The sequence below is a fragment of the Amblyraja radiata genome, chromosome 32 (genome assembly GCF_010909765.2).
Source record: "Amblyraja radiata isolate CabotCenter1 chromosome 32, sAmbRad1.1.pri, whole genome shotgun sequence".
In the NCBI taxonomy this organism is placed as follows: domain Eukaryota; kingdom Metazoa; phylum Chordata; class Chondrichthyes; order Rajiformes; family Rajidae; genus Amblyraja; species Amblyraja radiata.
In genome coordinates this window covers 6,550,605-6,577,380 of record NC_045987.1, presented here as the reverse complement: position 1 = coordinate 6,577,380, position 26,776 = coordinate 6,550,605, and the positions used below count along the sequence as shown (strand labels likewise).

General features: G+C 45.8%; 1 protein-coding gene across 4 annotated transcripts in view; it reads right to left on the bottom strand.

The window, feature by feature from the left end:
• rxra (retinoid X receptor alpha) overlaps positions 1 to 26,776 on the bottom strand; it is a 112,819-nt gene that overhangs the window by 7,156 nt on the left and 78,887 nt on the right. For 3 of the 4 annotated variants that reach the window (XM_033048978.1, XM_033048979.1, XM_033048976.1), the window contains 5 exons: positions 21,675 to 21,825; positions 19,570 to 19,770; positions 5,814 to 5,983; positions 3,209 to 3,338; positions 355 to 487 (listed from right to left, as the gene is read on the bottom strand). In XM_033048978.1, coding sequence (XP_032904869.1) covers positions 355 to 487; positions 3,209 to 3,338; positions 5,814 to 5,983; positions 19,570 to 19,770; positions 21,675 to 21,825 — 785 coding nt within the window. The remainder of the gene's footprint in view (positions 1 to 354; positions 488 to 3,208; positions 3,339 to 5,813; positions 5,984 to 19,569; positions 19,771 to 21,674; positions 21,826 to 26,776) is intronic. The other variant, XM_033048980.1, reaches the window with a different exon arrangement.

Sequence of the window (26,776 nt, the reverse complement as noted above, 5' to 3'; positions counted from 1 at the left end):
TTTCCTCGTGACCTGCGTGGGTTTTCTCCAGGATCTCCGGTTTCCTCCCACGCTCCAAAGACGTACAGGTTTGTAGGTTAATTGGCTTTGGTAAAAATTGTAAATTGCCCCGAGTGTGTGTAGGATAGTGTTAGTGTGCGGGGATCGCTGGTCGGCGCGGACTCGGTGGGTCGAAGGGCTTGTTTCCGCGCTGTATCTCTAAACTAAACTAAATTCCCCATCTCCAACCTCTTGCCCTGCAAACTGCAGCTGAAGATTTTAAACATTCTTTCCCCCTGCTGATACCAAGGGCCACCTCTGACCCAGCAAGACGCCAGCAGCCTCCACCAGCGGCCGGGTGATTAAAGTGCTCACCTGTCAAAGATGGCTCCCACTCCCGCACTGTGCGCGCTGTTCCGATGCACGTGGAGACCGGTCGCCAGCAGAATCCCATCTTTCACAGCGATGGATCGGTGAGAGAATGAAGCGATGAGCAGCTCATTCCAGCCTGTGGACGTAACATCAGGAATCCATTGAACTTGAAGACAGACTGCAGATACCTTCCACAATGCATGTGGCCTTTCAAAACGAATCAACCGATAAAAGCTGGGGGCGAGGTCTCAATTCTCACCATTTACAAGGCACAAGCCAAGAACACAATGGAATAGACTCCACTTCTCTGAAAAGTGGTGACTATTCCATTACTCCTCCATTAACAGTCGGGGATCTCAACTCCACCCTTGCTGTTACATTATCTCATCATTTTTAGCATTCTGAGTATCCCCCTTCACAGCCACGAATCCATGGCTGATTGCAGCCATCCCTGAAGCTGCCCACTTCCCCATCTGAGGCTGGCCCATGTTAGAGAGTGTTTACATCTCTTCCCTCAGAGATCAGCAGCAATGAACTTCGAGATACTGGTGCCAGTAGACAAGAGTCCCAATTTACTCTGACCCTGGGTCTCAGCAAATGGTGGCACCACGGAAGGCAAGACGGAAGTTGCCATAGAGGGAGTACAGAGAAGGTTTATCAGACTGATTCCTGGGATGTCAGGACTTTCATATGAAGAAAGACTGGATAGACTCGGCTTGTACTCGCCAGAATTTAGGAGATTGAGGGGGGATCTTATAGAAACTTACAAAATTCTTAAGGGGTTGGACAGGCTAGATGCAGGAAGATTGTTCCCGATGTTGGGGAAGTCCAGAACAAGGGGTCACAGTTTAAGGATAAGAGGGAAGTCTTTTCGGACCGAGATGAGAAAATCATTTTTCACACAGTGAATCTGTGGAACTCTCTGCCACAGAAGGTAGTTGAGGCCAGTTCATTGGCTATATTTAAGAGGGAGTTAGATGTGGCCCTCGTGGCTAAAGGGATCAGGGGGTATGGAGAGAAGGCAGGTACAGGATACTGAGTTGGATGATCAGCCATGATCATATTGAATGGCGGTGCAGGCTCGAAGGGCCAAATGGACTACTCCTGCACCTATTTTCTATGTTTCTATGATTCTATGAGAGGGGGCACTGGGAGCAAGGGAATGGAGGGAGTTCTGCTCCGTGAGAAGATACACTTCCTACACATACTATGAAGCACAGAAAAACCTTGCTGAATCACTATCCAAAGTACTACTCTTTGAGTCAGAACGACATCTGGAATGGACAGGGTTTTCTTAAGAGGAAATGCTTGATAAACTAGCTTGTAACCATTGAAATTTAGAAGATTTAGAAGAAGGCTTGACTGAAACATTTAAGTTCCTTGACAAGATGGATGTGAAGATGTTGCCTCTTGTGGGAGAACCTAGAACTAGGGATCACTATTTAAAAATAAGCAATTGTCCATTTAAGACAAATTAAGATTTTTTTCTCTCTCAGATGGTGTTGAATCTTTGAAACATTCTTCCTGAAAGGACAGTGGAAGCAGATTCTTCAAATAGTTTCATTGCAATGGGAGAGGTGCACTTGATAAGCAAGGGGATGAAAGTTTATTATAGGTCAATGGAAATGCATATTTGAGGTTACTGCCAGATTAGCCATGATGTTATTAAACGGTAGAACAGGATTACTCATGTTCCTGATTCATCTGGTGTACACTTTCAAATATGCTGGAAGGGATGAAATTCCCTATCGAAACCTATCTTCTCCATAAGGCAGCTTATATGCACCTGGATGACAAAGCTTTTGGCTAATGTTTCTAAGAAATAGGCTCCTAATGTTTCTATGTTGAACATGATGCGACGTGACGCTAATCTCCTCTACCTGTACATGAGCCATGTCCCTCCATTCCCTGCATGTTCATGCGCCTATCTAAAACCCTCTTTAATGCCACTATTGTATGTCACTGATATTGAAATGCTGCCTGTCGTTTATATATTATTAATGTACATAAATATTGGGGGGCAATTTGCAACAGCGTTGACAAACTACTAAGGAGATTTGGAGGTAGACACAAAACGCTGGAGTAACTCAGCGGGTGAGGCAGCATCTCTGGAGAGAAGGAATGGGCGACGTTTCAGGTTGAGACCCTTCTTCAGACTGATGTCAGGGGAGGGGGCTGGACAAAGATAGAATGTAGTCGGAGACAGTAAGACTGGTGGGAGAACTGGGAGGGGGAAGGGGATGGAGAGGGAAAGCAAGGGCTATCTGAAGTTAGAGGTCAATGTTCATACCGCTGGGGTGTAAACTACCCAACCGAAATATGAGGCGCTGTTCCTGAAATTTGCGCTGGGCCTCACTCTGACAATGGAGGAGGCCCAGGACAGAAAGGTCAAATTGGGAATGGGAGGGGGAGTTGAGGTGCTGAGCCACCGGGAGATCAGGTAGGTTAAGACAGACTGAGCGGAGGTGTTTAGTGAAACGATCGCCGAGCCTGCGCTTGGTCTCGCCGATGTAGAGAAGGAGATTTGGACGCAAGGATATGAACTTTAACATTTAGATTCCACGCTGGGAAAAGGTTCTGACAGTCTACCCTGTCCACGCCTCTCATAATTTTTTACGCAAGGACGTCAGAAGAAGGGTCTCAACCCGAAACGTCACCCATTCCTTCTCCAGAGATGCTGCCCGCCCCGCTGAGTTACTCCAGTATTTTGTGTCTATGGTCTATTACGTGGTCAGGGTAATAGGTTTGGGAGAATTGGGAGGATGGTTGTCATGTTTGTTGGATTGAGGAGTTAGGATAGATAGGTACTATGAATGAGACACCAGCAGAGGTCAAAGGGAAAAAAAAAGCTCCTTACCTGCCCTCAAAAGGATGACCTGGTCGTCCAACGGGAGCTCGGAGAAGTGTGGAATCCGCTTGGCCCACTCGACCAGAGTGAAAAGCTGTTTGTCAGCTGCTTGGCAGATGTTGGTAACTGGGTCATTCGGCTGGCCAGGAAAGAGAATAGAATATCACAGTAACACATAAGCTTTGGTCGGGATTCCCTGAAAATGCAGGAGGATAGCTCCACAGCTGACTTACAGTTGCTTTCCATTCAAGAACAGGAAAAGGCCATGTTTGTGAATGAACCACGACAACACACACAGTGAATGGCCTGGATTAATAAGGGTTAATCTACAGGCCATTCATTTACTCCAGTCTTTCCTGACCTTCAACCAATACGTACCAATCTAAGTCATGAAAGGGTCATCTGACCCAAGGGATCTTCAAGATTTTGTGTGAGAGTTCCTGATTTCTACTAACCTTAATGTGAAGGTCTCCTGATTTCATTCCTGAATAAAATTGATTTAGTTTTGAGACTCTGCCCTTCTATTGCATAGGAGAGGCGTGGACAGGGTAGACTGTCAGAACCCTTTTCCCAGCCGTGGAATCTAAATTTTAAAGTTCATATCCTAATCCAAATCTCCTTCTCTACATCGGCTATTCTGGATTCCCTTTCCAGAAGAAATCTTTTCTCCAAAATAAGATTATCTAATTAATTTATGATTTTGAACATATTTTTAGATTAGATTTAGATCCAGCTAGGAAACAGGCCCTTTGGCCCACCGAGTCCCTGCCGACCAACAACTTTCCAGTAGATTTTGATTTTCATTTGCCATCCTGCATATAGAGACCCACTTGACTAGTACTTTATTCACCCACGCAAGCATCCGTTCCCACTACAACTGGAGCAACATGGCAGCAGGGCAATGAAAGATACGATGCTGGGGGGGCATATATCTAATCCATTTATTGCTTAAAACGGCTCTCAACTTTCTAATTAAGGATTGTTTACCGTCAGATGAAGGAAATACACAATACAATTTGTTCCCAGCCAGGTTTAGGGGTAACATGAGGGGGATCTTCTTTACTCAGAGAGTGGTAGCTGTGTGGAATGAGCTTCCAGTGGAAGTGGTGGAGGCAGGCTCGATTTTATCATTTAAAAATAAATTGGCTAGGTATATGGACAGGAAAGCAATGGAAGGTTATGGTCTGAGTGCAGGTAGATGGGACTAGGTGAGTGTAAGTGTTCAGCACGGACTAGAAGGGCCGAGATGGCCTGTTTCCGTGCTGTAATTGTTATATGGTTATATGTTATAAATAGCAATGACCAGCAATAATCCATGTTAGCAATGCTGACTGAGGGATGATATATTTGCCTCGACTTGAAGAACATCTCTGCTGTTCTTGGAACAATGCATGGGATGTTTAACTTCCTCCTGAGAGGACGGGTGGAGCTGGGGCTTAATGGCACAATCTGGAACAATGCAAAACCACAAATCAGTGGTAGCACTGACGGAGTGCTGATCAGTAGTGCGATAAATGCGGAGCAGAGACCGGGATTTATTGCCGGAGCAAGTGCGGGGATTTGTTGCCATCCCGTGTTAGTGGCGATGGCACCCAGGATTTATTTATCTCACAGCTTAAGCACGGGGATTAGTCACGCAACGTAGACACTGGAATTAATGACTTTATCGTGTAAAAGAGGGCGCTGGAATTTATTGCCACCACGTCCTGCAGTGTCGGAACTAAAACCTGAAGCAAAAATAAACAAACTGCTGGAGGAACCCCGGCGAGGCGAACAGCACCTCTGGGCAGAAACGAACTGTTGACATTTTGGGTCAAAATCCTGCATCAGGGTTCATCAGTCATGAGAAAGGGCCTTGATCCCAAAACATCGACAATCCTTCCCCCACCCCCAGTAGATAGATACTGCTCAACCCGCTGAGTTCCTCCGGCAGTTTGGGTTTTGCTCCAGATTCCAGTACTTCCATCTCCACAGACTCAAACGTATTGCCGTGACACTGGGATTTATTTCCATTTTGTGTGGGGACTGGAATTGATTAGCAGAGCATGCTTACAGAGGGATTGTTGTCGAGTGCAGATCCAGGGATTTATTCTACCATAGGAATGTAACAGCCCTGGAGGCGACCACTGAGTCTGAGCCATGACCACATCACGTGGGCTGTTTTTGAAATGCATTACATTTTCAATCAACCACAATTTCTCTTTTAGTGCTGTGCCTGCAGGAAGCAGGATTTATCGGGGGTGCACTGTGATTACAGTTTAGAGGTAAGAGAGATACAGCACAGAAACAGGCCCTTCGGCCCACCGATCCCATGCCGACCAGCAATCCCCATTACACTAGCACTATCCTACACACTAGGGAAAAAATTTGTATATTGTATACCAAAGCCAATTAACCTACAAACGTGCACGTCTTTGGAGTGTGGGAGGAGGGTCCGGGGAAAACCCACGCGGTGATGTGGAGAACATACAAACCCCGTATAGACAAGAACCCGTAGTCAGGATCGAACCCAGGTCTCTGGCGCTGTAAGGCAGCGATTCTACCACTGCACCACCATGCATCCAGGTACTAGGATTCGTAGCTGTGGTGTGTGTGTGTGTGTGTGTGTACTCACTGAGCTGCTGCCCATTCCGAGGTTGGAGTCGATGTAAGTCTCAGTCTTGGGCTCAACAGCCAGCTCGGCCTCCACTATCTTCTCCACTGGCATGTCCTCATTGGCACTGCTCGTTGACTCCACCTCATTCTCATTCCTGTCCTTACCCCGCTGTCTCTCCTCTTGTACAGCTGCAGGCAAGAAGGGGGATAACTGTTGAGGGGCCCAACTCACCATCACTCAGCAGAACTCCTCCTGACTGCAAAAACACCTTGCATGGAGTAACGACGTTTCAGAAACACCTTCCTCAGCGACCTGCCCCACACCGATACTGCCGCTGTGCTTCTTTCAAAGCAATTTGCTTTTATTTTGTCTTATTCTCTCCACGCTGAGCTGTGGATTCTGTATTTGCCAGGACATATATGGGCCTCCTCCACTGTCAGAGTAAGGCCACACACAAATTGGAGGAACAGAAACCTCATATTCGCTTGGGCAGCTTAGAACCCCAACGGTAAGAACGTTGATTTCTCCAATTTCAAGTAACCCCTGCATTCCCTCCCCCTCTCTAGCACCCTAGTAGTCCTACTTGTTCCCCCTGTTCGCATCCTTGTATCCCTCGTTATCACCTCTTCCCCAGCCAACAATAGGCCATTGTGGGCTCCACCCTACCTTGCTTTGTTCTCGCCTTTTCTTACCACCAATTCCCTCCCCTTTATTTTTCAGTCTGAAGAAGGGTCCCGGCCTGAAACGTCACCCATCCTTTTTCTCCAGGGATGCTGCCTGACCCGCTTTAGTTACTCCAGCACCTTGTGTCTATCTGCGGATTCCATTTTTGCAGGGCAGCCTTCAGCGGGCATGTCCAACTCACTAAAGTGAGCTGGTATAGCACAGTCCAATCTTATCCTCAACCCATGTCCATAAATATTGGATGGTGAATCAGATCCACTCCTCGCCTCCGTCAGAGGAAGTTACACCAAACAGTGACCCAGGACCGAATTTTAGAGGAGTGAGGATCTGGCCAGGCTGCCACATGGGAATCCCGCCCCTTATAGGTTCCCCGCCAAGTGGCACAAGATTACAACTTAGAAGGGTAAGGTCGGTCCTTCGTACATCCTGGAACTGCCACCCAACATCTCCACGGGAGTACCTTCACCAGGGAAGCTGCAATAGTTCAATGTGGCAGCTCCCTGCAATCGTCGCTTAAGGCCCTTAAGGATGGCAAGCATTTGTGGGACCTTGCCAGCAAATCACAGAACCAAACAGAGTGGTACGCCTCCCGCTATCAGCCGGGCCTGACCCTCATCTAATCCTCAAGGTGCACTGCAAGGATTCTGTTGACAGGGAATGTCATGTTACAATGCACTTTCCCCCAGTTAACAGTTGAATCTTAAAAGATGCAAAATAAAACACAGAACACGAGCATTCACACAATTCACAAGTTGACAATGTTTGTTGAGAACAGCTCAGATCCTTCTCCTCTGTACACGGACAAGTTACAAATGCAAAAATACTTCTGGCCGGGCCTCTGCTGGAGTGTATTATCTGATTCCAACGCCCACACTTTGGGAAAGATGTCAAGCGCTTGGAAACGGCACAGACGATTTGCTTTAATTTAACCAGGGATCATTTCAAATATGTACCAAAACTGGAGAGGTCAGGGTTACTTCACTTCAGATCAGCAGATCAGGTTATGGAGAAATTTAGCAGTAGTCAACATAGTAGCATTTTAGAAAGAATAAATAAGTTACTGGTTTAAGAAACATTTAGGATAGGATAGATTTAGAAGGATAATGGCCAAACACAGGCAGGTGGGACTAGTGTAGATGGGACATGTTGGTCGGTGTGGGCAAGTTGGGCTGAAGGGCCTCTTTTCACGCTGTATGACTATGACTGTACTGCTCCCACTGACAGGAGGAACTGCAACCGAATGAATAAAGAATGATCAAAATCGATGAACAGGTCGAGGAGGGGATGAAGAGCTGTTTGTATGGAATATGAGTTATGATTTGGAATGTGTTGCTTAAAGGGGCAGTGAAGATGATTCAATTGGAAAAATACTTTTAATGAACATTGTGAAGGACTAGAGCAAAAGAGCAAGCAAAAGTAGCGAATTACTCTTCCAAGATCTTGCACACCATGGATCATATGCCTTCCTCTGTGCAGCAAGGTACACGAGCTGAATCAAGGAGGCCGTCTGGAATCTTATGCACAGCTGAGATCCCAAACACAAATTCTAAGTAGAAGAACAACAAGAGTCGGGAGCAGGCAACAACAGTCACAGTCCAGAGACAGAGCATGTAGAAATAGTGTGTCGCAGAGAGGCAAAGATGTTTGCAGAAAAGTAGATGAGGACTTGCACGATTTGAAAACAAGAATGAAAATTTGAAAATTAAAATGAAAACTCCCAAGAGGGAATTCAATAGACATTTGAAAAGTAAATATTTTAGGGAAAAGAGCAAGGGGTTGGTTTTAATTGAATAGCCCCTATTAACTGTCAGTGTAGGCTTTCATCTGTGCTTTAAGATTCTATGCGCATGAAGACCCAGATCAACTGTATATATCTCCATATCACCGTTTAGGTCTCTCGTTTCCCTTTCCCCTGACTCTCAGTCTACAGAAGGGTCTCGACCCGCAACGTCATCTATTCCTTTTCTCCAGCGATGCTGTCTGACCCGCTGAGTAACTACAGCTTTTTGTGTCTATATGTTGTGTTAAACTTAACTTGGAGTGAGTCGGTGGTATTAGGTAAATGATGCATGGGGCCCACTGAAAGGAGCCACAACATCAGAGCGGAGGACATTGGTGGTCGAGGAGGTGCGGCGACAGGAGGAGGCCGCAAGAAGTGCAAAGGCGGTCTCTCTTGCCAAACAGGGGCAATGGATGCAGTGGGAAGGTGTGGAGCGGAGGAAGATCAGCTGGAAAGAACTACGGGAAATGGAAGCAAGCAAGATCAGCTTCATCATCAGAGCGACTTATGACGTGCTTCCATCACCAAAGAACCTCCATCAGTGGTACGGCGAGGATCCAACCTGTGCCCTCTGCCCAACTCCAGCGACCCTCAAACACATCATGGTAGGCTGCAAGACCAGCCTCACGCAAGGGAGATACACGTGGCGGCATAATCAGGTACTAAAAAGCCTGGCATCAGCCCTTGAGAACAGGCGGTGTGCGACCAACTCCTTGCCTCCGAGAGCAAGCAACCCCCCCCTCCCCTAAGGACAACAACCTTTGTCCGAGAAGGACAGAAAACATCTAAACATCCTTCCACCAGATCAGAAGAAGGAAACCTATGCAGGGCCCGCGACTGGAGGATGCTGGCGGACATCAGCCGACAACTAGTTTTTCCACCTGAAATTGCTTCCATCAACCTCAGGCCAGACTTGGTGTTCTGGTCCCCTTCACAGAAGACTGCTTACATCATAGAGCTCACAGTTCCATGGGAGAACTCTGTTGAGGAGGCCTATGAGCGTAAGAAGCTGCGCTACGCAGAGCTTGCAGCAGAGGCAACGCAGCGTGGCTGGAACACCAAAGTCTATCCAGTTGAAGTGGGATGCAGAGGATTTGTTGCGTCATCTACCATCAGACTGCTGAAGGAGCTTGGAATCCACGGTCAGGCTCTGCGGAAGACCATAAGATCACTCTCAGAGGCGGCTGAAAGAAGCAGCCGGTGGATTTGGCTCAAGCGGAAAGACCCATGCTGGGCCCCAAGTATTTCAGGGTGAATCTTTGGGACGGTTTGACACGGGACACGCGCTGAGGGCTGATCATCCTGCAGCGGGCCGCCCTTGTGGAGGGTGTATAGTGTTAAAAGGCCGAAACACCCAGTGATGCAAGGGTACACTACTGATGATGTGTCCTGTGCCCAACTGTCCTGAAGGTTACCCAGGCCAAGATACACGTATCCCCCCCCCCGCCCTCCACCGATGTTGAGCGTCTACCACTCTCAACAATCAACGAATGTCGTGAAATGCTCCCCACCTATTGGGACAAGGGACTTCTTAACATCTTGTCCTGTGTATTTGATTCTTCTTTGTGTTAAACTTAACTTGGAGTGAGTCGGTGGTATTTGGTAAATGATGCATGGGGCCCAATGAAAGGAGAATTCAACGGTGGTTCTCAATTTAAACAGTGGTGTGCAGTGTAGTCAGCAAAACGGGAATTAACATGAACCAAACACCGTCTGACAGGTGTGGGAACAGGCTTCTCACAAGGAAGTAGACACATTCCTCTATTTAAACGGATCCCTGGCTATAAATAAAATAAAACTTAATAGGAGTCTCCTAACACACCCCCACTAACAGCCAGACACCCTCTTGGCCTGATCTAATCTGTCGCTCTCTGTTGGCAGGCTGCAATCTCAAACATCCCCTGGCGATTTGATGATCACCTCATAAATTCCTCTCTCACTTAGTTATCGCCCCATCACTCAGCACAGAGTGAGGCTGCTGTGATTGCAGGCTCTCAATATGGAGCTCCCATTCCAGCTTCAGCGCTTGCTCTAGGGAAAGACTTGTATCATATCCGAAGTTAAGGAAACGTGTGTGTAATAAAAGATCCCAAGACATTTCAAAGGGAGGTCGCCAGAGAAAATCTGACACCTCACCAGATAACGAGACTAAAAGGTTAATCAAAGGTGAATTGTGGTGCAGCTTTGAAGGAGAAGGAATATAGCGAAGGAATTTTAGCTTTTCCCCAACATAGCTGAAGGCATAACCACCAGTAAGGAAGCAATTAAAACATGGTTAGGGGCAAAAGCCCAGAATGAAAGGAGCACAAAGATCGTAGAGGATTACAGGGCTGCGGGAGATTTTTTGAGTTGTGTATAGATTTTAAAACAAGAGAGAGAATTTAAAATTACATTGAAGCAGGCCAAGGTCAAAATGTGTGCAAGACAAACAGCTCCTTTCTGTGCTTTAAGACTCTGACATTGGTGGGATGGGTGAATGGAGCTCTGTATCAATTAGGGAAGATGAGGTTTGGATGAATCGCAACAAGAGAACCTCGGAATAATCAAACCCTAGAGTACCAAATTTTATATACGTATATAAAATGTCGCCAAATAAAAATCAACTCTAATATTACCTCATGAATAACTCAGCCCACTCCTTTGCTGCCAGCTTTCAATCACCCCCATCACATCCCTCTACAGCCGTCAATCCGCTGCCTCTTCACCAATGCAAAACATCCAGTTCATACAACACTCCCGAAACACAAATTGCCCAATTTCTCCTTCCCATCCACGCCACTATTCTCCCCATCAATACACTTCTCTCCTCACGCTCCTCTCATCCTCTTCCCAAACAATGCTGAGCTGCCCCGAGGTTTATTATTAAAGAGCCATGGAGACAGATTAATACAGCATGGAAACAGACCCTTCGGCTCGACTTGCTCATGCCAGCCAACATGCCCCATCTACAGTAGTTCCATCAGCCTACTTGTTCCATATCCCTCTAAACCAATCCTATCAAGTACATGTCTAAATGTTTCTTAAATGTTGTGATAGGACCTGCCTCAATGACCTCCTTCAGCAGCTTGTGCCATACACCCACCACACTTAGTGTAAAAAAGTTACTCCTCAGGTTCCCATTAAATCTTTCCCCTCTCACCTTAAACCTATGTCCTCCTGGGCAAAAGACTGTATGTTTATCTAATCGATTTCTCTCTCACAATTTTGCATACCTCTATAAGATCACACCTCATCCTCCTGTCCTCCAAGGAATAAAGTCCTAGCTTGCTCAGACTCTTCCCCATAGCTCAGTCCCTCGAGTCTGGTGAGAAGGCAGGAACAGGGTACTGAATGAGGATGATTAGCCATGATCACAGTGAATGGCGGTGCTGGTTTGAAGGGCCGAATGGCCTTACTTCTGCACCTATTGTCTATATATGCCAGTAAATCTTCTCTCGACTCTTTCTGAACCCTTTCAAGCTTGACAACATATTTCCTACAACATAGTGAGCAAAACTGTACTAACACTACACTCCAATGTGGCCTCACCAACTATTGTCTTACACAAGTGTAACATGGCCTCACAACTTCTATACTCAATACTCTGACTGGTGAAAGCATTCTTTATCACCCTATCCACCCTATTCTTCAGTAACATCACAACTCAATAGATTATCCTCTCTGTTGCTGTAACTAAGGGTAACATTATGATGTTGCAATGGCAGAGAGCATTATTTTTTTAAATCAAAAAAAATAAATTATTCAATTAATAAAAATAATATTTCCAATACAATAAAACAAAATAGAACCCACCACCATAATACAAGATAAACAAATATACTAAATAAACTACTATACAACGATGTTACAATCCTTGTCAAGGATGCATTCAACCCCCCGCGGTGCCCAGCGGTCCCGGAAATCCCCCAGGGCGCCCGTGGACAGCGCGCCGTCCCTCTCTAACACCACCCGGGCACGGAGGTAACCCCGGAAAAGGGACAGGAAGCCGGCTCGGGAAGAGCCTTCTTCCGCCTTCGTAACCAGCTTTTTCTTTTAATGTAAAATCAAAACCGTGGTGACACACCCACCACATCATTACAAAGTCACCAAACTATTCAAACATTAAATCACAAACAACTAAGTTACAAATAACACCACCTGGGCGCAGACCTAACCCCGGTAAAGGGGCAAGCAGCATCTGGCTCGGGCAAAGCCCTCTTCTGCCTGGCGCTGTGACTAGCAGATGGCCAGGCCTAGGAGCAACCCAACCAGGACATCTTCGGCCCTGCCCGCTCCCTACATCCCGTCATCGGTCCTCCGGTCACTGACCGCAGAGCCGCTCCTCCCCCTGGTGGTGGTGGTGCTCCTGGCCCTCCGGACCCTGGATACAAGGGACGCTCTACTGGTCCCTCTACCCTCAACAGGAACGACGCTGCTCTTGGTCTTGGCATCGTCCTCCAGGTCTTCCAAGATGAGGATGAGGTTCAGCGAGCTGGTGAGCCCGTGTAAGTTTGGCCACCGGAAGGAGGCCAGTCTGGGCCGATGTTGGGCTCCTTCGGTGGCCGCGATGAACTGGTGGATTTCCCCCACTGGAATGTGCGGAGTGGCGTCGGGTGGGCGGGGAGGGACAGAGAGTATCTTGGTGCACCCAAATAACTACACAGGAATTGGTTCAGATGTCAGTGCTTAAAATATCTACTGGACTTTATTACCTCACTGTCATTGTATTTATTTATTCCACATTAAGTATTTTGGAACATCTTTAAATCATGCATTTATTGGCTGTTAGATGTAAATACAAGGAACTGCAGATACTGGTTTACAAAAAAAGGCAAAGTGCTGGAGAAACTGAGCGGGTCTGGCAACATTTCTGGAGGTTTCGGGCCAGGACCCTTCTTCAGACTGACTCCGAGTTACTCCAGCACAGTGCCTTTTATTGGCGGTTTGATGTGGAGGCGCAACAGGGTGTCAGGGGCTATGGGGAGAAGGCAGGAGATTGGGGTTGAGAGGAAAAGATAGATCAGCCATGATTGAATGGTGGAGTAGACTTGATGGGCCGAATAGCCTAATTCTGCTCCTAGAACGTATGACATGTCAGATGCCACATGTGAAGCACTCCTATGTTAGAGGCCACTCGCTATCCCTATTTCCATCTGAGGGCTTTCTGCCAAGAGCCTCCCTGTGCAGCAAAACATCTGGTGCCTCTGTCGGGGATTCCTCCACCGCTCCCCAGCGCTGCTGCTGTCCAGTTTCCTGTGCTGATTGCTGGTACGTGCTGGCTGGCACAAGGCAGTCTGCTGCAAGAAGCTGCTCCTGGCGCAGGCATCAGACGGCTGCCCTCTCTCTCTCTCTCTCGCTCACCAGGCTGCCAGCAACCGGCAGGAGCAAACGCCCACACTACAGCTTGCTGCTCCTTCGTCAGTACACAGCAGCACTGTCCCAAAAGCCCATGCGACCAGCCGCTTTCTGAAAGGCACGATAGCCCACGTTCACACTCGGGCATCCCTAACCAGCCTCTCAGTGGCTCCACTGCCTAGTCCACACACTGACCCCCACCAATCCCAACCTAACCAGCTGTGCAGCACAATTCAGATCGTTGGCCCCAGGCCAGCAAGTACTGACTTTCATTAAATAACATATACAAATTGTTCTAATGAAACTCTGACCGGCTTCCTGAGGCATGTCACAATTTGATTAGTAATGGCTGCATTTCCTCTATTCGTTAATCCATTCAGCTAATTAATCTCAATTAAAAAATTCAAAGCATTTTCATCGGTTGCATACAATCGCATCAATCTGTCCAAGTCACATTCTCTCCCTGTTTTTCCCTCTGCACTATTCGATGTTTCTCTATCAACCTCATCTGATTCTATCAGGTTAATGTTCAGCGCACCACTTTCAGCACAAGCTCCCACTGCAAGCTGTGAAGTGATCATAAATTGATGCGATTAATATTGTCAGGCTGTCTAACCATGGAAGCCAGAACATCTTCAAAAGCTATTGCATCAAAATATCACCCAATGCCATAGAAACATAGAAATTAGGTCCAGGAGTAGGCCATTCGGCCCTTCGAGCCTGCACCGCCATTCAATATGATCATGGCTGATCATCCAACTCAGTATCCCGTACCTGCCTTCTCTCCATACCCTCTGATCCCCTTAGCCACAAGGGCCACATCTAACTCCCTCTTAAATATAGCCAATGAACTGGCCTCGACTACCCTCTGTGGCAGGGAGTTCCAGAGATTCACCACTCTCTGTGTGAAAAAAGTTATTCTCATCTTGGTTTTAAAGGATTTCCCCCTTATCCTTAAGCTGTGACCCCTTGTCCAGGACCCCTTGTCCTGGACTTCCCCAACTGGGCTAGAGTGCAAGTCTGCGAGGTGGTGCTAAAGGGTGGTCTTGGTACATCTTTACAAACAACCAGTGTGGCCTCAGTTCTGAGCAACATGCTATAGGATGTCAAACCAATGGACAGGGGGAGGAAGAGAAGTGTGGATGAGGATCACTGCCACCTGGATGAGATTTTTAGTTTAATTTAGAGATACAACGTGGATACAGGCCCTTCAGCCCTCACCGAGTCCACACCGACCTGCGAACCCCGCACATTAACTCTATCCTACACACTAGAGACAAGTTACAATTATACCATGCCAATTAACCTACAGACCTGTACGGCTTTGGAGTGTGGGATGAAACTGAAGATCTCAGAGACAAGTCACGAGGAGGACATATCAACTCGGCACAGACAGCACCCGTAGTCAGAATCCAACCCGGGTCTCTTGCGCTGTAAGGCAGCAACTTTACCGCTGTGCCTCCCTATTGGCGATTAGGATCGTTCTTTTCCCTCAGAGCACAGATTAGTGGAGACAAATTAGAAATATTCAAAACGACACCATCTCTAGAGAAAATATGGAGAGAATGCTGTGTCTAGGAAATGAATCAATCCAACATTATGGAATTTAAATTAACAGGTCAAAAGATGCAGGGGCAGGAGGAGAAGCTACATCTTCAGCTGTTACTGTTAAGATCTGAATGGACCACCTGATGGGATGATAGAACCTGGTCCAAGGGAAACCTTCACAGAACATCTGCATATGTATATGTATTCGAAGAGAACTAATCTGCAGGAACAAGAAGAAAATCGTAATATATAGGAAGGAACTGCACATGCTGGTTTAAACCGAAGATAGACATAAAATGCTGGAGTAACTCAGCGGGTCAGGTAGCATCTCTGGAGTAAAGGAGCAGGTGATGTTTTGGGTCGAGACCCTTCTTCAGACTGAGAATCAGGGGAAAGGGAAACAAGAGAAAACTTAATAGACAGGACTAATCTCGGCAGCGCCATTAAATCACCAACATAGCCACAAGAGTCCTCCTTTTGTCGCAACCTATAGATCTCTAAACTGTTTCACCAGAAGGAAGGATTAATAACAAGATTATACAAACTTAATGGGTTTGGCAAAAGATCCAGAGTTGGGAATGCAATTTTTTTTTAATAAGAGGGAAAAGGGTAACTAAAGAGAGAGTGGGGCCTCTCAGGAATAAAATCAGTCACCTCTGTGTGGAGCCACAGGAGATGGGCAAGGTCCTCAATGAGTATTTCTCCTCTATATTTACCGAGGAGAAAGACAGTAGGACGGAGGAAATTGGAGCAGTCAATGGAAGTGTCATGAGAGCAGTCAGTGTTACCGTCGAGGAGGTACTGAAGGTACTGTCGTGTTTGAAGTTAGACAAATCTCCGGGGCCTGATTAGGTATATCCGAGGACATTGTGGGAAATCAGAGAGGAAATTGCGGGAGCCCTGGTTGAAATTTAAGAGTCGTCCTTAAATGCAGGAGAGGTGCCAGAGGATTGGAGGTTGGCAAATGTTGTCCCTTTTTTCAAAATGGTTGCAGGAAAAATGCTGGGAACTATAGGCCGGTGAGCTTAACATCTGTAGTTGGTAAGTTACTGGACAGTATTCTGAGGGATATGATATACAGGCATTTGGATGGGCAAGGGCTGATTAGGGATAGTCAGCATGGTTTTGTACGTGTCTCACAAATCTGATGTTGCTTCTCAGAAAGGAGGCCTGTGACTAGTGGTGTGCCACAGGGTTCGTTGCTGGGCCCGTTACTGTTTGTCATCTACATTAATGATTTGGATGAGAACATACAGGGCAAGATTAGCAAGTTTGCTGAGGATACAAAAGTTAGTGGTTTTGCAGATAGTGAAGATGGTTGTGAACAGGATCTGGATCGATTGGCCAGTTGGGCGGAGGAATGGTTGATGGAATTTAATACAAAGTAGTATGAGGTGTTACATTTTGGGACGTCGAATAAGGGCAGGACCTACACAGTAAATGGTAGGCCTCTGGGGAGTGTTGTAGAGCAGAGGGATCTAGTAGTATGGTTCCAGGAAGATCGAGTCGCAGGTAGATAAGGTGGTCAAAAGGGCTTTTGGCCTTCATCAGAGTATTGAGTATCGAAGTTGGGAGGTCATGTTGCAGTTGTATAAGACGTTGGTGAGACCGCATTTGGAATATTGTGTTCAGTTCTGGAATCCATGTTATAGGAAAGATATTGTCAAGCTTGAAAAGGTTCAGAAAAGATTTACGAGGATGTTGCCAGGACTAGAGGGTATGAGCTATAGGGAGAGGTTGAGTAGGCTGGGTCTCTATTCCATGGAGCGTAGGAGGATGAGGGGAGATCTTATAGAGGTTTACAAAATCATGAGAGGAATAGATCGCGTAGATGCACAGTCTTTTATCCAGAGTAAGGGAATCGAGGACCACATAGGTTCAAAGTAAAGGGGAAAAGATTTAATAGGAATCCGAGGGGTAACTTTCTCACACAGACGGTGGTGGGTGTATGGGACAAGCTGCCAGAGGAAGTAGTTGAGGCTGGGACTATCTCATCATTTAAGAAACAGTTGGACAGGTACATGGATAGGACAGGTTTGAAGGGGTATGGACAAGCGCAGGCAAGTGGGGTAGTTGGCACAATGTTGGCCGGTGTGGGCGAGTTGGGCCAAAGGGCCTGTTTCCACACTGTATCACTCTATGACTCCAATGTAATCTATTTCCATTTTCATGAACTAAAATCCACTGGCTGGAATGGTAATGGGTGATTTAACAGCAATTGGCACAAGAGAATTGAATAAATGCTTGAAAATTCCAGAGCCTTGAGCAAAAATCCAATGTTAAGCTCTTCAAAGAACCAGCATTGGCATGGTGGGCCAAATGGCCTCCTCTCATGCTTTAAAATTCAATCACATATCTGATTAGTGAAACGACCTTTTAGTGACCTAACATTACAAGGTTCATCGCTAGGACACTGCCAGGTTATGGACACTAGTAAAGTCATGTTGTCACTGAAAGCTTTCCCCTTGCAATCACTGGCCATGGAGCCTGTGGAGCCTGTGGAGCCTGTGGAGCCTGTGGAGCCTGTGGAGCCTGTGGAGCCTGTGGACCTACGGACCTACCTCCGTGGAGCTAGCCAGCTTCGGAGCGTGGAGAGCTGCGGGGGCGAGCTGCTGCGACCCGACTCCGGTGGATGGTGACACCGGGAGCTCGCGGGTCCCCGGTGGGAGACTGCTTTGCGGGGCACCGGCAACGGCGACTTCTCCCGCCCGAATTGCGGGGTTGAGAGTGACCTGGAGGGGGGCCTTACAACGCCCGGCGCGGCTGTAAATTGCCGTGGACTTGCTAGCGCCCGCCGGGGGCTCCAACATCAAGACCCGGGGCAGGGCCCTACATCGCCCGGCGTGGCTTTGAGTGGCCGCGGACTTGCTAGCGCCCGCCGGGGGCTTTGACCTCGACTTCGGGAGAGGAATGGAGAGCAGGGGAGAGACAAGTCTTTGCCTTCCATCACAGTGAGGAGGAGACTCACTGTGATGGATGTTTATGTGAATTGAATTGTGTTGGTGTGTGTCTTGGTTCTTTTTTTGTATGGCTGCAGAAACCAAATTTCGTTTGAACCACATGTGAGGTTCAAATGACAAATAAAAGGTATTGTATATTATATTGTATGTTTCACACACCCAGCAGTGGAAGACAAGTATAGAAGATGACATTTGTGTGCCTCTGGAATGGATCAGCAGACAATGTGAAACCTGCAAATCACTGGCGTAAACATAGAAGAAATAAACAATCACTTAAATCAGCCCTTTGGGGCACATGCTGTGAACATGACCCACTGTAAGAGAGCTAGTATAGATTATGATTACAGTCTTAATATTCACCTTTGACAGAGACATCTCCATAACTTGGTACTGGAGCCAGTCTGTGCATCAGCATTGGGAACAGCAGCTAGATTACCGAATGTATTCACTGTCAGCAAACCACACGAGGGGCACCAACACAGTGCCAGTGATACCTCCCTTCTCAGCCCACATCCCAAACAGTGACAGATGCTGCACTCATCTTCTGATTACAGGTATCGAGCAGTGTTACACTCAGGTCACAGAATTCATAATCACCTCTGCCTTGATTAAAGGCCGAGTTTGCAGACAACACTTGGGAGTCATTCTCCGTTACGTGTGCACGTACTCTGCCTGAGGAGGCCAGCCCCATTCTGGAGCTGGAGGTCAATGACAGCCCTTGATAAAGAACTGGAGGCCGAGAAGTGAACGAGAGACGGAGAACAAATCCTTAAGTTAATCAAAATCGTGCTGGGGCTCTTTTTCAAAAGCAGGAAAACGTTAATTTAAGAGAAGAAAGAAAGCAAGTAAATAATTAACTGTGCACATGTAGAGAGCAAACTCTACATCACATAGAAAGGTGTCATTCTTGACATGAAGATTCAGCTGATCAAGGCAATGTTAGCAATGCTCTTTGCCTCACATTTCACTGTACGTTAATTGGTGAATGTGACATTTAAATTGAATCTTGAATCTTGCCTGACAATGAATGGAAATATCAACGTGAATCTCTGCTCTCAATCACCGGCTTTGACCCCCAGGTTAGAGATGGGGATATCGGCCAGAGTTGTGGCCGCTAATCACAATCTTGTGATTTCTGCTGAAACTTGGGCTAAATTTTAATATCAGCATCCCACCCATGTTCGGACTTGATCGTAGACCTTTACTGATCATCAAGGCATCATTGGTTTTGTTTCTATTCTTTAAATCACATCCCCAGGACAGGCTAGAGCGAGGGTCTGGTTGTGGGCATACAGGCGAGGAAGGGGGTGTGGAGGGGGAGGGGTGAAAGAATAAAACTACACACCAGGTGGCACCTTGGAGCTGCATAGGTGGTTTCAGTGTTGATTATTCTGCAATAAAGCTGCACGTCACCAAGAGCCTCCGCAGAGTGAGCCCTGCACACGTCCCTTAGCCTAACTAGACACACCTCTGAAGTCTGCGCCCATACCTTCCCGCTTCATCCCCATGGCTAGACACTTCTGGTAGCGGCAGTACTGGCACCGGTTACGCTGACGCTTGTCAATTATACAGTCCTTGCTATCACGGCAATTGTAGGTAAGGTCTTTGCGCACTGTGCGTTTGAAGAATCCTTTGCAACCTTCACAACTGTAAACGCCGTAATGCTTGCCTGAAACAATAAAAGGGAATATTGTTAATACTGAGTGTGAAACCATGGAACATAACTATAGAAGATAGGCGCATAAAGCTGGAGTAACACAGCGGCTCAGCTTTTTGTGTCTATCTTCAGTTTAAAACAGTTCCTTCCATAACATTAATACAGCATCAGCAACTCATCCTTGAGAGAGAGAGAGAGAGAGAGAGAGAGAGCGCCTTTAATATGAAATAACTTTGGACGTACGTACTCTGCTCACCTTTGAACCAAGAATAAGAAATCCCACAACATGCTGATCATGCTCATGCACTCCAGAAATTGGATAAATAATTGAACGAAAATACTTGCAGGTTTAAGAGAAAACATCAGACAAGTGGGACTCGAAGATAAACACAAAAAGCTGGAGTAACTCAGCGGGTCAGACAGCATCTCTGGAGAGAAGGAATAGGTGACATTTCGGGTCTTGACCTTTCTTCATACTGAGAGTCAGGGGAAAGGGAAATGAGAGGTATAGATGGTGATGGAGAGAGATATAGAACAAATGAACGAAAGATATGCAAAAAAGTAACGATGAAGGAAACGGGCCATTGTGGGCTAGGTGAAAGCCTATATCTCGTTCCCCTTTCCCCTGACGCTCAGTCTGAAGAAGGGTCTCGATCCGAAACGTCACCCATTCCTTTTCTCCAGAGATGCTGCCTGACCTGCTGAGTTACTCCAGCTCTTTGTGTCTATGTTCGGTTTAAACCAGCATCTGCAGTTCCTTCCTAGACAAGGACTAATTGGTCAGCAATTTCAAAGATAATGAAGGCTCAAGAAGCCCACCGGCCTCTTTCCGCATTTTGTTGTTATATTATTATGTGGGGAATTCTATGCCTTCTTTTACGCGCTCAAATAAATTGAGATTTATCAAGCAGAGGCCTTCATTGATGCCATGATAAGTGCTTCCCCTGCACGGTAGCACTATGAACAAGCGTTTCCAGACTCGAGTTTTTACTCTGGGTGTTTTAATCCAGCATTTGAGCACAAGATAGACTTGACAATCTAAATCCCTCCTGGCCTACTCATGTGAACAAACAAATAGTGAACTTCACAAGAGTTCTCAAGTCTCCACAATGTCATTCTGGCTGCAGTCCAGCAATGAGCTCCTTGTGGAATTCAGTGGCAGAGTGCCAACATTTGGCCATTTCTTTGTAGTTTCCCCATTCATTTTTGGAATTTCAGAATCAAGTAACTGATATGTATTAATTGTTAAAAATATATAAAAAGCAATTGTTTTAAATGTTTTGTCGTGTTGTTAGTCTTGATTATGGTAAACTTTTTCTCTATAAAACCAAGAAGCATGTTCAAGCTTTTTACACCAAGGGTAGTGGGTGCCTGGAACGCATTGCCTGGGGTGGTTGCGGAGCCACTCACGATAGTGGCGTTTAAGAGGGCTTTGGGTAGGCACATGGAAGTACAAGTAATAGATGGATATGGATCATGTACAGCTAGATGAGATCAGATTAATTTAGCGTAATGTTTCGGCACAAACATTATGGGCTGGACGGTCCATTCCTGTACTGCCCTGTTCTATGTCCCATGGGGCAGCTCACCAGCGACTGGAGCAAGCTGGGCCAAACCATTTCACAGCCTTGTACACTGTGCATCACTGTAATTCAGGTGTCAGCGTAACCTTTCCAACACCAAGAGCCCTGTTGTGCGTTGCATAAATAGGCAAAGCTGCAATCTCCAAAATCATGAGGGTTGCAACAGGATAACGGGATAAGAGATACTCGAGACCTTTAAGGTGCAGCCCTTTAAAGGAGTGATGAAGGAAAGTTCAAGATGAGGACGAGCAAATCTGCCAATTGGTCATGAATGAACTACCAGGGTATTAGTGCAGGCAAGGAACACCAGAGAGACCATGAACACGCACCCACCTGAAGACCTGTCCCCACAAATGGCACAGATGTGTTTGGTGAGCGAAATCGGACAATTTGAAGAATGGGATGGCATTTTAAGCATGCCATTGATTCCTAAAGGTGGCTTCACATCCTCTGTGCTGCTGACTGAATTCATAGGCGAGTTTATCTGTAACACAAGAGCGAAATGAGAAATTTTTAAAAAAATTTAAAAATTGACAGAAAGGACCTCTTCGAAACCATGTTATGCAGTCAATGCTAGCCCACCCGTCCCCGTGTGAAACAGACATATATGGACACCAGGTGATAAAATAGGAAGCATCGAGAATATAGAGAATAGCAGCCGCATTCTTTATTCAATACACAAGGATATAGATCAGCATTTTAGAACAGCACTGACATTCCATCTTCCAAAGAAATTCTATTGCTTTCATGATACTGCCACGTAACATCAGATGAAGTCCTCCTTCTGTTTGCTCCTGGTACAGGAGCTCAGGGAACCATTTTGGATGGTGGCTGGTGAACTTGCCAGGCCCTCTCGCACAGGGTGGGACATGTTGAATCTACCCAAGCAGGACTGGTGGAACGAGAAGAATTCTGGATAGACACAAAATGCTGGAGTAACTCAGCGGAACGGGCAGCATCTCTGGAGAGAAGGAATGGGTGACGTTTCGGGTCGAGACCCTTCTTCAGACTGAGCTCGACCTGAAGCCCATTGCTTCTCTCCAGGGATGCTGCCTGTCCCTCTGAGTTACTCCGACATATTGTGTCTATCTTTGGTGTAATCTGCAGCTCCTTCCTGTACATTACTGGATAGGGATGAGGAGCTGGATACTTTCCTCCTGTCCCATTGACCATCTAACTTAGGGGAACTAATTCCCCAACGCCAAAATTCCCTTCCCCAACTGAGAACCAGAGAACGAAAGTCAGTGCACTCAGCAAATGGCCAGGGAACGTTGAGTTTTCTTGCTGTGTGCCAAGGTTAACTAATAGAAATTAAAGTTCAATCTTTGGGAATCTTGATAATAAAAATAACGAGAAAAGCACAAAGCACACACGGCGCAAGTTTTCATCAGCAACCCTTTCAAGGGAGTGTGTTTTGAACATTGTCAATTGCAGTGTTTCAGTGGCAGCTTGCCTCACCAAACAGTTGTGTACTTACAGCAAGTCCTTGAAAATACTAAGGGCTTTAGAGAGAGAATGTTGTAATTAATTTGCTCTCCCTTGAACAAGCAGTACACTGCATACAATTCTGGAATGTCGAGTTGCCCAACCTACCTCAAAGGAAAAACAAAACAATGCAACCTCTGACTGCATACATTACTTCATAAATGCAGTGAATCTCAACTCTGCATAATGTATTGAAACACCTTTGGTCAAAATGACAAACTACCCCGTAATTCCTCTGTGACTTTTACCACCAGACTTTTTGCCACTCTACTTCGCACCTGCAGGTTATGATAGCTTTCAACACTGCAGAGATAGATTCTTGGTTAGTACAGGTGTCAGAGGTTATGAGGAGAGGGGAGGAGAACGTGGTTAGGAGGGTGGGATAGATCAGCCATGATGGAGTAGACTTGATGGACCAAATGGCCAAATTCTATTCCTATCACTTATGACCTTATGAACACCAGACAGTCCATATTAAATCACCATATTAAAGGCTCTGTTACCGTTCAAATCTGACTTCTTCAACACTCACCCTGGGGTAACAAAATCTTTATCACTGTGAACAATCAGAAAACTGATTAAGGATTTTCAGTCTGAAACATTAAGTCTGTTTCTCTCTCCACAGATGCTGCCTAACCTGCTGCGTGTTTGAACATTTTCTCTTTTAGTTCCTTAATACAATGGATTTGTACATGTTCTCTGATTTCACCCCACAGTTTGTTAGGGGTCTACATATTGTCGATTGTGTTCAAAATCAATAATTACAGCATGACCCAGGCTGGATGATATTGCAGCAAATGGCCCTGGTCTCCATGACCCTGATTTATATACCAAAAAGGACAGGTCAGTAAATCCCTGGGTAATGTAACATCAACATCCTAGGGCATGCGTACTTCTGGATTACATTCATCCCACATTTAGGGAGATGCAACTAATAGAACTGGCAACTCATATTTCAGTGAGCCAGATTCAATCTTGACCTCTGGTGCTATCTGTGTGCAGTCAATATGTTCTCCCTTCTAGTTTCCTCCCATGTCCCAAAACGTACATGTTGTTAGTTAACTGGCCTTAGTAAGTTACCCTCTTGTGTAGAATAGCAATAGAACCCTGCGGGGGTGGGGGTTGGAAAGAGGGTGATGGAGGTAGATGACGCCAGTGAAGGGGAAATAAAATGAGTCAGAGTGGGATGAGTATAGATTTTTTTGATGTTGGAGCAGGGTTACAGGACCAAGATACAGAGCTTCATGATTCCCTTCTGGAGGCACTAACCTGGTTTAAATACAGTCCTTATCCAAGTCCTTATTGTGTCTTTAACACAACCATGGTTACAGCCCTGTCCCGCGGTACGAGTTCATTCCAAGAGCTCTCCCGAGTTTACCCTGATTCGAACTCAGAGATTTACGGTAAGGGCCACTCGTCGGTACTCGGGGCTTTCGTGGACATTTTTCAACATGTTGAAAAATCTTCACGAGTCTTCCCGTGCTTACCCGCCGTTATCGAGTCTTCCCGAGTACCTGCTGTTAGCGTTACGAGCCGCTAAGAGACGTCCCCGAGCTCCGACGTACCCGCTACGTTCATTCTCCGTGCTTACCACGATTTTGATTTTTTTTAAACTCGGGAGAGCTCTTGGAATGAACTCGCACCGTGGGACATAGTTTACAACTAATATTTTCAACATTTAAAGCAATTCAGGGAACAGCCTTTGCCCGGGCATGACAAGGGCGTGGTGGGTGAGCTGAATCCCACAGCACAATATAAATGCTCTAGCTATTTTATTTTAGAGAAATAGCTGGTGTAGTCCTACCTTGGAGTTCTTGATTACTTTAAAATTACTCAAACTGAATTATCTTCCTACGCCTCCAGTTAACATTGTCATAATTATCCTAATAATCGGAACTTAGGCTCAGGATCTGAAGGGCAGACCCTATGTTTGCGATTAGATTATTTTAATACTATTTAAAACATAAGGTGTCCTATCTAATTGAATAATTCTATCCTTTGACCATTTTGGTCAGCATGGTCACATCCATATAATGAACATACAGAAGGAAACTACTGCAGATGTTGGAAAGTTGAAATAAGAGCACAAAATGATCAAATTACTCAGCAGATCAGGCAGCATTTCAGCAGAGGTAAAAGAGTTAGCACAGGGGTGGGGAACCTGCGACCTCACATGCGGCCTTCTAGACCATTGAGTTGGGCTTTTGAACAAATCCAAATTTTGTAGAACAAATCTTTTTCTTTTTATTTAAGAAGGAACTGCAGATGCTGGAAAATCGAAGGTAGACAAAAATGCTGGAGAAACTCAGCGGGTGAGGCAGCATCTATGGAGCGAAGGAAATAGGCGACGTTTCGGGACCCGAAACGTCACCTATTTCCTTCGCTCCATAGATGCTGCCTCACCCGCTGAGTTTCTCCAGCATTTTTGTCTACCTTTTATTTTTATTAATATCTTTTTGTTCGTCTTTTATTATTTTTTATTTAAATCTTAAAATGAACGTATTTAAAATACTAAAGAGTCAACGAAATAATCCTCCCCGACTGACGACCACAATTAAAACATCAGTAAGTCATGAGGGCTATTTTAACAAAATAATGTACATTTTGAAGCACATCTAATTGAAGTTTCTCGGATGCGGCCTTATTAGATTACAGCTAACTTAATGCGGCATTCCAACATGAAAAGGTTCCCCACCCCTGAGTTAGCACTTCACACTGATGACATTTCATCTGAACCATTCTGAAACATTACATCTTTCCTCTCTTCACCAAACCTGCTGTTTTGTTTCAGATTTTCAACATTGCAGTATTTTGCTCTGGGTGCTAAATTATGACCTTACATTTCCGCTCACAAAAATGCTGCATGACATGTTAACTCGCTTTTTCAGCATTGTTCCAAATCAACTATGGCCCCTAGCTCGGTTTAGTCAGTACTCAGATTGCTGCACTTTGATCTAGTAGTACTCAAAAAGAAAGCAAAGATGGGTCATTCATTTGGTATTTTTGGTTGAAGATGGCTGAAAACATCGCCTATTTCCTTCATTCCATAGATGCTATTTTTTTGAAGGAAGGGGTCATTGGGCATTGACCAAGACGATCAACAACTTACCATCTCTCACGTGGGAGAAAAAAAAAATTGGACAGTGATTCGGAGCCGAAACCTAATCTAACTATTTTTCTCCAACTCAGGGGATCAGCAGGAGCAGCAACCTCTGCAGGCTTTCCTTCTAATCTCAGGAATCACTGGTCACTATCAGGAGAACTACTGTTTGTCTAAGCAGGAGGGTCACTCTACAACAGCCAAGAGTAAGGAGTAACCAGACAGTCTTCATTAGCAAGGACCCTGCCCACCAACTTTCCACGAGGAAGGTACCACGACATCTACCACATCTTTCGTGAAAGATGGTGCTCAGATTTTCACACATTTCATGTTCTCTTCAACATCTGAGCAATCTCTTCAGACCTATTCCCTATCTATTTCCTTATAACGTTTTCTATGAAAGAGGGTCTCGATCCAAAACTTCACCTATTCATTTTCTCCAGAGATGCTGCTTGACCCGCTGAGTTACTCCTGCATTTTTGTGTCTATCTTCAACCAATTCTATCGTACACTCATCCATTCCATCCTGATTGTCCCACCACCCTCCTGCACCAGGGGTAACTTAGAGTACATAATTAACCCACCAAAAAGGACATCTCTGGGTGGAAACCAGAACACCCGAGAAAACCACACGATCACAGGAAGAACGTGCAAATCCACGTGGCACTGAGGTTAAGATTGGGCCCAAGTCTCTGGATATGTGAGGTAAAAGTCATCAGGCCTCTATCCCAGTTTATCCATTCAAGATCTAAACAAGCATTTATGAAGTTTTAGCAAGATTTTTTCTATTAAAAAAAAGCATGCCTTATTCAAGCCACATGCTTATTAAACACTTTATCGACATGTCCTG